Below are 11,878 nucleotides of genomic sequence, written 5' to 3'. Positions count from 1 at the left end.
AGGAAGACGGTCAGTAATGACACCAGATGGCAGCACTCTCCATCCATGCTTAGAGTTGTACAAATTCCCACCCTCTGGAGGGACCCTGAAGGTTTCAGTAAAGCAGTGGCTGCTTTATTTTTCTACATTTAAATTAAAAACATATAAATTAGTCACTAATTAGTCATTAATACACCTGAAGCCTCTTTGGTTATCAATTCATGTTCATATTTTTATTTATATCTCCAATTTAATATGCACTTTATTATGTTTGCACATGTTTTTGGGGCTTTTTTTCTGTTTTAATTGATTGCACTGCAACAGTATTGCACAATATGTGGAGAGAATGACAATAAATTCAACCACAGACCTGATTTCACCTTTACTGCAGTTTAAGTTGTTGAGAATTTAACATAAGTTAAGATAAAGTTAAGATATATCTCAGTTTAAGGGTTCATCCAAAGCCTGAGGTTAGTTTTAATTAAAGTTTTATGAAATTTACAGCCATAAATTGCCAATTTGAGATCAAATCACGGAGCTCATTCAGATTCTTTTAATGGATTATAGAGACATTTAATGGGTTTTCTTCACATTCACACATAAGATGACAAAAAAAACCTGATTAGCCTCCTAATTATTGAGCTCTGTTTCCTTAATTACTGGATATATTTGCCCACATGAATCCATTTCCCATCCATTATTTGATCATCTATCAATATCAGTATCTCCTTACTCACTTTAATGAAGATATTAGAGACATTAAAGGAATGAAGTGATGTGTTTTGGGTGCTGCAGAGTGACCTGCTCCTCCCACCAACCAGCACGAGGAGGAAACTGGCTCAGCTGCCTGTTTACCAGCAGCTCTGAAGGTTGTGGAAACTTTAAATGAACCTGCCGGGAGTCCAGAGAGGAGCTGCGACACGGAGCAGAGGGTAAAAGATCAAGAACCACACAGCTCGTATTTCAGCTCTGATTCTTTGGAAAGTGTTTTAGATGAATTACTTTGATTTGACAGGGGACTTTTTCAGCTTTATGACTTTTATCTTGGTATAAAAGTGCTTTAAAGACCAACAAATAAACAAAGTTGACAAAATGAGGCACATTTAGAGACTTTATGCTGCATATTTTATCATTAGTTGAAGGAAAGCTTCAACACAGATGACCTTGGTTTGTGTTTTCAAACTGGATCTTCTTCCTGATTTTATTGTTACTGGTTAAACAGAAGCTTGCAGGTAATGCAGTGTGTTCTCCTCTTGTGGTTTTCTGCAGTCATGGGTTTCACCATCAGGAGCTCAAGCTCTCGCTGAAATGGGAAGCAAAGAGTCGAGATGCTGGTCTTGTGCCAGTCCGGACAAACAGAGGGAGAGTGTCCTCGACAGAGACGGAGAGGGTGAAACAAAGGCGTTTCTGAAGGAGCCAGAATGTCCTCACAGGTCAGAGGAGGCACCAGCTGACGGCCGTGCACCGGACCGTCCTCCTGTCAGCCAACCCATACTGGATTTGGCTCAGAAGATGTCGGAGGATATCGTCGCTCAGGCTCTCCTGCTCAGCTGGGAGGCTCAGATTCACTACAAGGAGCTGCCGTTCATTGACATTGAGTGTGAATATGTCATATGAGTGGAAATCAGCGGTAAGATTTCTACTTGGAGGGAAGTTTTTGACTGAAATTGAACCAAAACTGGACCAAAAGCTGCTAAACTGAGCAAGATGTCAACTGTACATTCAGCTGTTTGAGGAATGTGATAATTCTTATGGAGTTTGTGGTTATCTAACATCATTGCAGCGCATGTGAGAACCAAGATTGGAGAGTAAAGCAGAATTATGATGGTTGAACCTGCTCTATATGGTATTTTTGCAATAAAACTGTAACTGTCTCAATCAAAAAGCAAGAAATGTGGCTTCAAAGTGCAACAGAGCTTTTCTTTGGTCGGTAATTTACAGTAATATCTTCAGTAAGATACTTAAACTTAGACATCAAATGCAGTTTAGTCACTTCTGGCCAAGTAGGCGTAACTTTTTCCTGCAGTGTTGCAGTTCAATGTAACCTGAACAGTTAAAAGATAAAAGGTAAAAAGTCCCTTAAACTTTAGTCAGCGGGCTTCATCCTACATGAACATGTGTTTTAGTGCGTCTGTTGGGGACTATTTTCTGCAGCGGATTAATCCACATTTGAGGAAGAAGACATATCAGGCTGTGATACACACACAGTACTTGTTAGGGACTAATTCACTGCTGGTTTGGGTGTTTTCATGGGATTTGTTGACTGTAAGAAGACTTTTTAAAAGCTTTTTAAAGCTTTAGCAGCCTTAAGCTGCAATAATCTTTCATCCAAATCATCCAAAAAGTTTACAGACAGGACATCTAGGAGCTGAAAGCTACTGATTTGTTGTTTTTCTATCATGAAGAGAAGAATAACGGACATACAAAGTGGAATATTGCAGATTTTTGGTGTTTTTTCTGCCACAATATGTGTTTGGGGCTTTTTTTTTTACAGAGAGCATTCAGGGCAGTTTTTGTTCTCATATGTAGCCTCTAATAACAACTGCTGAAACTCCTTCAGAAACACAAACATGTTATTAAAGCACAGACGGAGCATGCAGTGTGACAGTCGGTGAGAAAATGACATGTGTCACACACCCGTTCTGCAGGACGACCTCGTCACTCGACATGTTTATCGAGCAGGTTGTAGACTTTCTGTGGACATGAAAACACGACCTGATGCCGGCCGGGGTTAAGTCAATGTTTCCCTGCCTGGACTTTTATGTCTGTTTTGGCAGCAGAAGAGGAAAAGACTGACTTTACTTTGGCCACTCAGAGAGAAACACCATTATTCTTATTGGAGACTCACAGAAAATACTAAATAAAACACCTAATGAAGCATCTTTAGGTGCTTTTTTGCTTGTTTTTCAAGCAACACGATCAATATTATCGAGCTGTATCACTGTTAACCTCTGTACATGTGTAAATATGCATATTTAATTTAATTAATTTAGCTATTCTTAAACATTATGGTGCTATTACTGCTGCTTTTACTTATTTGATGATTTGTTTCATCTGTTTTGAGAGAAAAACCATGCAAAATGTCCTTTACACCCAGGTATAATGACGGTAAAGATTATTCTCCTGTCCTGTCAAATAACAGTTAACTTACGACGGTTGGAGAAGCAGGAAGTCATTATTAGACGCCACCAAACCAGAGGATCTCACCAACTGTAACGAGTCAAATTACAAACACCTGAGACAATTATATCATCAGCTAATAACATAAAACCACAGGATCTGTAGAATACAACAGAAAATAGTAGAAAGGCAATAAATAGTATAACATTTAGCACTTTAGAAGTTCTTTGTTTGTTTTTTAGATTTTTTCTTTTGACAGATTCTTATTTTCACTACTCTTACTACCCAAATCAAATAAAATACATACAACTTCCTTAATAATAACCATGTGAAATAAAATTGTACAGAATATTGATTGAATATTGATATTTGAGTGAAACTTTGAACTTGATCGGACTTTGAATCAGATCTCCATCTGCTGGACTCAGCTCATACTGCATGTCTTATAAACACCATTCAGAGTGTAAACATATACTACTATGTATTATGTAATGTTTAACATTTATGTTAGTTTTACTTTGTAAATAAGTGAATATGACCATTAAAAAAATGTACTGTGATATTCTGTTAATTCTGTTATTAGGATGAATCTTGTTCATGTAATTAAGAATAAAAACAGCTTGATATTGATGAAACATTAACATTTTGAATGAGCAATTAGTTTCTTCTTTGTTCATATGTTGTACCTTATCTCCGTCCTACAAAGAACCCACACAGCGTGTACATTTGTAGGCCAATGATGGAAAGTAGTTTAAAAAAGGATAACAAATAATAAAAGGTGTTTTAAAAACAACCCTCTGCTTTGCATATAAGACCCTAGTCTGACAGAGAGAGAGAGAGAAAACCACCGGTATTTGTGATCGACTCTTTCTCTGTTGCTTTCTCTAAAACTAATTTAAAACATTGCCTCTTGATGGATTTTGAAGGTGATGGACATGTGAGAAGCGTCTGACAGCACTTTGCGATGGCGAACTGACAAAAACAATAATGTTATCGCAAAGACACAGAAGTTTCTGGTCCGTTTCCTAATGAAGTAACAACAGGTGAACATTATTACCAGTGTCACAAACATTTACACTCTTTGTATATATGATGTAGATATTTAAAATAAAATGTTTGTTTTCTGTTGTTCTCAAGTTCCTCTGCTCAGATGGTGAAGTCCTATAATGTGTTTAACTTCATAATTGTAAGATTTTGGAGCAGGATGACGGTTAAATTTATAGCAACCATAAAGAACCTGACACCGCCTGACCCTTGATCCCAGACTTTCTTTTATAGGCTGATGTCCACTTGGGACATTCAGAGCAGAGATAAATACAAACTCTTCTTTTGGACGACGTTCCTGAAAAGACCAGAGCTGCTGGACGGAAGGACAAACTCCTTAAGTAAGTATTAACACACATAAAGCCTCATCAGTTCATCTCAGATTTCTCTAAACTAAAGTTTTATTCAGCAGGTTTTATTGTTCTTCTAGAGTTAATCATAATGCACAGCCAGATAATACATGAGCTGTATGACTTTACAGTCTCAGAACAGAAACAGATTGACTGAGATTTAATCTTTTATTGAATTTTGGATTTATTAACTTTACTTTTTAGATTTATGCATGTAAATATGCCAATATCAGTGATACCTCATGTGTATAAATCAATAATTTCACATTATTCCAGCTCCGTTGCTCCCTGCACCATTGCTCTGTCGTCTCTTCGTCTACAAATTTCATTATTTTCCACATATTTGTTCTTTTCTATACATATATATGTAGACATGTTATGTTTGTCTCTGTTCCGATTTGTTTTCCTTGTTTTTAGTTGTGTGTCTATTTACGTGCAAAAAGCACTGAGAGCAAGAAAAGCCAAATTCCATGTATGTATACACCCACTTGGTGGATAAAGCTGATTCTGATTAAAATATCTATTCATCATTTTGGCTAAAAGAGTAACGGCACACAACCAACAACAATCATCAACAAAGACATATTAAAAACAGAACATTTAAGATTGATTTAAAGTAAACTTATTCTGCTCTCTCTCTCCTTACAGTCTATTATTGTTTGTCATCAGTGTGACTGCAGGTTATTTCCAACATGGAAAGGTACGGTCATCACTTCGTATTTCAATAAATGGTTTCTTGTCAGAAATACCACAGTTGTTGGTATGAAGTGATTCATAAGACTCACTGTTTTTCTGTGTGTAGGAGACTCTTTTTATTATTTTATAATATCAGACACAGCCTTTGTACAGATATCCCTCTGGCACGGACCCAGGAATAATTTAATACAGCACTTCAGTTTGTACTTTGATACTAAAATTATTATTATATGGGCTTACAACTAGATCGGACAGATAAAGGTTTTATAATTATAAACATTTCATGTTTCAATAAAATCACGTGATTGATCTTTATTCACTGAAATACCAGCGCCAGTTGTGCAATGTAGTGTTTGTCCATCACAACTTACACGTGGAGAAAATATCGGTTTATATGCAAACACAATTGTTTGTACGTTAAAACGTCTTTGATTTGCATGTAAATGTCTCTGTCCAGCCAAACCCAGCAGGAGAGCCCAGACTCCTCTGAGCCTGAAACCAACCATGTGTCCATGAAGAGCAACGAATCAATACAAGGCTATATAGATTTTAAAAAAGAACACCTCCCATCTGACCAGCGGTAAGAACTGCTCGTGGTTTCTCTCTGTTTAGTTTGCAAATCCCTAGTTTTTCCATTTAACTAAAAGTCCACAAAGTGCTTTTTGTGATACTCACCTGCCAAATGTATGTTAAGAAAGTTATTGGTCATTCTAATCGCTTGTGCTGTCTCTTTTAATTTTGTCGTATGCAGTCTACAAAGTAAATGTTGGGGGCTAAAAACTTGTCTATCTTTTCAAAATCTTTTGTCGTAACATTTCACATTGTGTATGTGTGTGTGTAATTTTCTGTCTACCAGTGGCCATCAGGAGAGACCTGACGACCCTGAACTCAGCCATTCAATGCAAGGCTTCATTGATTTTAAAGAAGATCGACAGATGTAAGCTGTAGTTTACATTAATATGCAATTCCATTCATGTGCTAACTATCAAAGGTAGTATGATGAGCATGCATGTTGACTCTCAGTAGCATTCTTCTCGGTACTGGAGCTACACAAAAGGGACCTCACAGCCAAGAGGGACCTTTTGTAGGGCACACATGGGGCAGGCAGCAACAAGCTCCTTAATGTGAGATGGGAGGAAGAACCTGAGAGTTGAGGGAAACTCTCACAAGAGGAGGAATCTCATTTCACATTTTTGGACTCTTATTTTTTTAGAAATCAGTATAACAGGTCCTTTCTGTTCAATGTGAAGAAGACCATAGAAACATGTGTTATTCCATCTTAACTTCACAGAGTCGATGAAGAAAGAACGGAAGTTCCAAGCAGTCTGTCTGGCATCAAACATCAAACAGACCTGGAATCCATATTTGCGGTCTGTACCTGAGAAGATTATACTTCTGCAGACCAAAAGGTTGCATGCGTGCACATTGGACTACGTTTTAGTATTACAGTTTAATCCCTGTTTATTATATTCCAGATGATTGAGGAAAACATCATCACGTTTGTGAAGAATGAGATGAAAAGGTTTCTGAGGGCTCTGAATCTCAACGAATGCTTAGAGGGGCAGGGGGATGATGAGGATGAAGAGCAGACGAGGAGCAGCAGAGAGGCATTTCTGAAGATAACAATGAACTTCCTGAGAAGATTTCAACAGGAAGAGCTGGCTGACTCTCTGCAGAGTAGTAAGACGGTGCTCATATATTTGAAATGATGAAAAGGGAAAACCCTTGCGCTTAATTAGAGTTTATTAGAAACTTATTTAATTGATTGTGATAGCTAAACATAAATATTAATTCAATGAGACAAATGAAAACATGTAGCATCCCCTCAGTGATCTTGTTATTTGGCTCTTTGTTCAGAAACCCGAGCTGCCACGTGTCAACATAAACTCAAATCTACTCTGAAGCAGAAGTTCCAGTGTTTGTTTGAGGGGATCGCCAAACAAGCAAACAAAAACCTACTGAATGAGATCTACACAGAGCTCCTCATCACACAGGGAGGGAGTGCAGAAGTCAACGAGGAACACGAGGTCATGCAGATTGAAACAGCAGACTGGCAACGATACAGACCAGAAACAGCAATCAGATGTGAAGACATCTTTAAAGCCTCACCTGATAGAGATAGACCAAGCAGAGCAGTGATGACGAAGGGAGTGGCCGGCATCGGGAAAACAGTCTTAACGCAGAAGTTCACTCTGGACTGGGCTGAAGACAAAACCAACCAGGACATACAGTTCATGTTTCCTTTCACCTTCAGAGAGCTGAATCTGCTGAGAGAGAAAAGGTGCAGCTTGGTGGAACTTGTTCATCGATTCTTTCCTCAAACCAAAGACGCAGGAATCTGCAGCTTTGAAGAGTTTCAGGTCGTCTTCATCTTCGACGGTCTGGACGAGTGTCGACTTCCTCTGGACTTCCACAACAATGAGACCCTGACTGATGTGACGGAGTCCACCTCAGTGGATGTGCTGCTGACAAACCTCATCAGAGGGAAACTGCTTCCCTCTGCTCGCATCTGGATAACCACACGACCTGCAGCAGCCAATCAGATCCCTGTTGAGTGTGTTGGCATGGTGACAGAGGTCAGAGGGTTCACTGACCCTCAGAAGGAGGAGTACTTCAAGAAGAGGTTCACAGGTGAGGAGCAGGCCAACAGGATCATCTCCCACATCAAGACATCAAAAACCCTCCACATCATGTGCCACATCCCGGTCTTCTGCTGGATCACCGCTACGGTTCTGGAGGACATGTTGAAGAACAGAGAGGGAGGAGAGCTGCCCAAGACCCTGACGAAGATGTACATCCACTTCCTGTTGGTTCAGACCAAACAGAAGAATCTAAAGTATGAAGGAGGAGCTGAGACAGATCCACACTGGAGTCCAGAGAGCGGGAGGATGATCGCGTCTCTGGGAAAACTGGCTTTTGAGCAGCTGAACAAAGGCAACCTGATTTTCTATGAATCAGACCTGACAGAGTGTGGCATCGATATCAAAGCAGCCTCATGGCACTCAGGAGTGCTCACACAGATCTTTAGAGAGGAGAGCGGACTGTACGACAGCAAAGTGTTCTGCTTTGTTCATCTGAGCGTTCAGGAGTTTCTGGCTGCTCTCCACGTCCATCTGGCCTTCATCAACTCTGGTGTCAACCTGCTGGCTGGACCAGAAGACTACTCTGGATTCTTTTTATTCAGAGACCTACATTTCGGAAAAAAGTTCTACCAGATAGCCGTGGACAAGGCCTTACGGAGTCCAAACGGACACCTGGACTTGTTGCTCCGCTTCCTTCTGGGTCTTTCACTGAAGTCCAATCAGACTCTTCTTTCTGGCCTGTGGACAAAGACAAGAGATCTTTCAGAGAAAATTCAGGAGACCATCCAGTACATAAAGAAGAAGATCGAGAAGAATCCATCCCTGGAGAAAAGCATCAATCTCTTTCACTGTCTGAGTGAGCTGGATGACCATTCTCTGGTGAAGGATATTCAGAACTATTTGAGCTCAGGAAGTCTCGTCATAGACAAACTGTCTCCTGCTGAGTGGTCAACTCTGGCCTTCTACTTACTGTCATCAGAAGAAGATCTGGACGTGTTTGACCTGAAGAAATACTCTGCTTCAGAGGAGGCTCTTCTGAAGATGCTGCCAGTGGTCAAAGCCTCAAACAAAGCTCTGTAGGTACCCAGAGAGCTGAAATCAGTCAATATACATTCATAAAACTGTGATTTTCCTTAAATATACGAGCTGTTCTTTTCTTGTTGCTTCTCCAGACTGAGTGGCTGTAACCTCTCAGAGAGAAGCTGTGCAGCTCTGGCCTCAGTTCTCAGCTCCCAGTCCTGCAGTCTGAGAGAACTGGACCTGAGTAACAACGACCTGCGGGATTCAGGAGTGGAGCTGCTGTCGCCCGGACTGGAGAGTCCACACTGTAAACTGGAGGCTCTCAGGTAAGGCTTGGACCAGTTATTCTCTTTTGTACCAGCCTCCAGACCTCACATTTAGCTTCCAGCAAGATACTTTATCTATTTCTCTTTTAGCGCGTTGATGATGATGCTGTTTTTGTAGGCTGTCAGGGTGTCTGATCTCAGAGGAAGGCTGTGCTTCTCTGGTCTCAGCTCTGAGCTCCAACCCCTCCCATCTGAGCGAGCTGGACCTGAGCTACAACCATCCAGGAGAGTCCAGAGAGAGGCAGCTGACTGCTGCACGGGAGGATCCAAACTGGAGACTGGACACGCTCAGGTATGGAGGGGCTCTCGGTCAAGCAGAGAAAAATCCTATAATGCTTGAAACAACAGACGCAGACTATTTATACATGAGGTACTGGGTAACAGGTGGAAACAATCAGGGCGGGGCAGACGATCACAAAGGCGGGAAAACACAGGGCAGGAAGTAAATAGCCTGAAACAAGAGGGAAGTTAATTTTCAAAATAAAACAGGAAGTGACAGACGAGACAACTTAACAGACACGACGAGATGCATCACATGATTGTGACATTTTAAAAAAACTGTCCAAGCAGTAAATCTATTATCTATGTCCTCCTCCAGAGTGGACCACGGTGGAGTCTCCATGCTGAAACCAGGTCTCAGGAAGTGTAAGTGAATAATCAGTTATGAAATGGGTAGTTATACCAATAAATAAATGTACAGTACAAGCCAATACTTGCAGAAATAATTCAGTGTTGTGGCTTTTTTTAGCTCTTAGTTTAGCCTTTCTTCTAGTTCTGTTGGATTAAAACTGTGTTTTCATGGTTTCAGATGCCTGTGAACTAGCAGTGGACCCAAACACAGCACACAGGAACCTCTTACTGTCTGACAACAACAGAAAGGTGATATCAGTGAGAGAGGAGCAGCCGTACCCTGATAACCCAGAGAGATTCAGCCACTGGAGACAGCTCCTGTGTGAAACTGGTCTGACTTGTCGTTGCTACTGGGAGGTTGAGAGGAAAGGAGAAGTTCATATAGCAGTGGCTTACAAAGGGATCAGACGGAAAGGAGACAGTGATCACTGCCTGCTTGGAAGCAGTGATCAGTCCTGGAGTCTAAAATGCTCAGATTATGGCCACTCTGTCTTTCACAACAACAAACGAGCAGCAGTACACCATCACTCCGGCTCTGACACAGTAGGAGTGTACCTGGACTGGTCCGCTGGCACTCTGTCCTTCTACAAAGTCTCCTGTGACACACTGATCCACCTCCACACCTTCCACTGCACATTCACTGAACCCCTCTACCCTGCTTTTGGGTTCAGGTCGGAGTTAAAGTCTGGCTGTTTTGGCACCTCAGTGTCTCTTTGTCAGCTGTAGGTGCAGGGTGCAAACTACAGGGGAGCCAGAGGCTGTTGTATCAGACTGTGATGTTTGCTATTGATACCCATGTGGAGGGCTGATATGGAAATTGACTGATTGTCATACGTGGAGCTGAGGAGAACGAGGCAAACAGACCAGATTATCATTGTTGTTGTTCTTATCTTTATTGTTTTGTATTTTATTTTGTGTTGTGTGTATGTTTTGACTGAATTTATTGTGAGATTACTTTGCAAATTAAGTGTAGTGTTATTATCATTATTGTTGTAAGACCCACAAATGCAGATGAAACATCATAAACTATGTAACAGTCTAATGCAAAATCCAATAAAACAACACTGAGATGAATCTGCCTCTTTGTGAAGATGTTTAATTTTAGATTCTGTGTTTGAAAGGTGTTGATTGATTGATGCAAAGTATCAATAATGGTCAACAATCAATCCATTAACTGAGAAAACAGACAAATCGATGATGAAAATAACCTGAGGGCAACATGCGGCCCGATGACGCAGCACGTCGCCACTAGGGGGCGTGATGACATCATCAGGGACGCGGAAAGGTGGAGGACAGGTGGAGAAGTCGGGCAGCAGGAGGCCCTCAAAGGGCTGGAGAGGGTCAGACTTGTGCGCAGTGCTGCTCAGGACGGGACGGAGCTCATCCATCAGGTAAAATCGATTTATTGATCAGTTCAAGCGGAACTATTCAGTCTTACAGGGAGTCTGAGAGCTTTTGTGCACAGAAGAGCATTTTCAAGTAAGTTAAAGGTCCTGAAAATAATTTAATTTTCTGCAGGGAGTTGTGTTTTTGGTACTGATTGTCTATCTGTTTTAACATATTGATCTGCAGTAGCTACATGGAGTTTCTGTCATGTTATTTGTATGTTTGGTGAATTAATTAATAAGCAGGTTAATTACAGTAACTAGGCAGAATGTAAATACATACAACTGTTCATGTGCAATTAAACAGAATATTATACTTATTAAACTCTGCATAAGTACAGAAATATGATCAGCAGTTTGCACTCAAAGTATGTTTTCCTTTATTGATCTTCTTCTATGTTATAGGATTATTATCACTGATGCATTCAGATGTGATATTATGTGCTCAGCTTAACCTGCACAAAACTTCCTGAAGACCTTTTTAAAAAGATGTTTAAGGTGTAAGTTTATTTGTCTTTATTAAAAATGATGCAGGCTACAGAAAGAATAATGTTATATAATAAATATATAGCACAAAAACAGAACCCAGTTATGTATATGAATCTGTAAAAGCGTCTAATGTCTCTGTGTATATCAGTAAAGTATCTGGAATAAACTGTAATTTGATTATTGGCTCATTTTTTAAGGGTGAACTGATGTTGATGGAGCCCAATGAGCCGGAGACATCATGGACGCCGTGGACTACA

General features: G+C 40.4%; 1 protein-coding gene across 1 annotated transcript; it reads left to right on the top strand.

Annotated features, from left to right (window-relative positions):
• The first annotated feature begins 6,531 nt into the window (after positions 1-6,531).
• Positions 6,532-10,473, top strand: LOC139223546 (NLR family CARD domain-containing protein 3-like). The gene is made up of 7 exons (XM_070855482.1): positions 6,532-6,559; positions 6,665-6,869; positions 7,047-8,847; positions 8,944-9,117; positions 9,236-9,409; positions 9,716-9,762; positions 9,926-10,473. The coding sequence occupies exons 2-7, from the start codon at positions 6,665-6,667 to the stop codon at positions 10,471-10,473; spliced, it is 2,949 nt and encodes a 982-aa protein (XP_070711583.1). The 5' UTR covers positions 6,532-6,559.
• The last annotated feature ends 1,405 nt before the right edge of the window (positions 10,474-11,878 follow it).

This window comes from Pempheris klunzingeri, chromosome 24 (assembly GCF_042242105.1).
Source record: "Pempheris klunzingeri isolate RE-2024b chromosome 24, fPemKlu1.hap1, whole genome shotgun sequence".
NCBI lineage: Eukaryota > Metazoa > Chordata > Actinopteri > Acropomatiformes > Pempheridae > Pempheris > Pempheris klunzingeri.
Note: the sequence above shows the minus strand (reverse complement) of the source record. Positions and strands in the feature narration are given on the sequence as shown.

Excerpts from the sequence above, each read along its gene's own strand:
- LOC139223546 (XM_070855482.1), top strand. The coding sequence starts at position 6,665 with ATGATTGAGGAAAACATCATCACGTTTGTGAAGAATGAGATGAAAAGG. Across the intron at positions 8,848-8,943 it reads AAAGCCTCAAACAAAGCTCT|ACTGAGTGGCTGTAACCTCT; the intron begins GTAGGTACCCAG and ends TTGCTTCTCCAG. Across the intron at positions 9,763-9,925 it reads GAAACCAGGTCTCAGGAAGT|ATGCCTGTGAACTAGCAGTG; the intron begins GTAAGTGAATAA and ends TCATGGTTTCAG.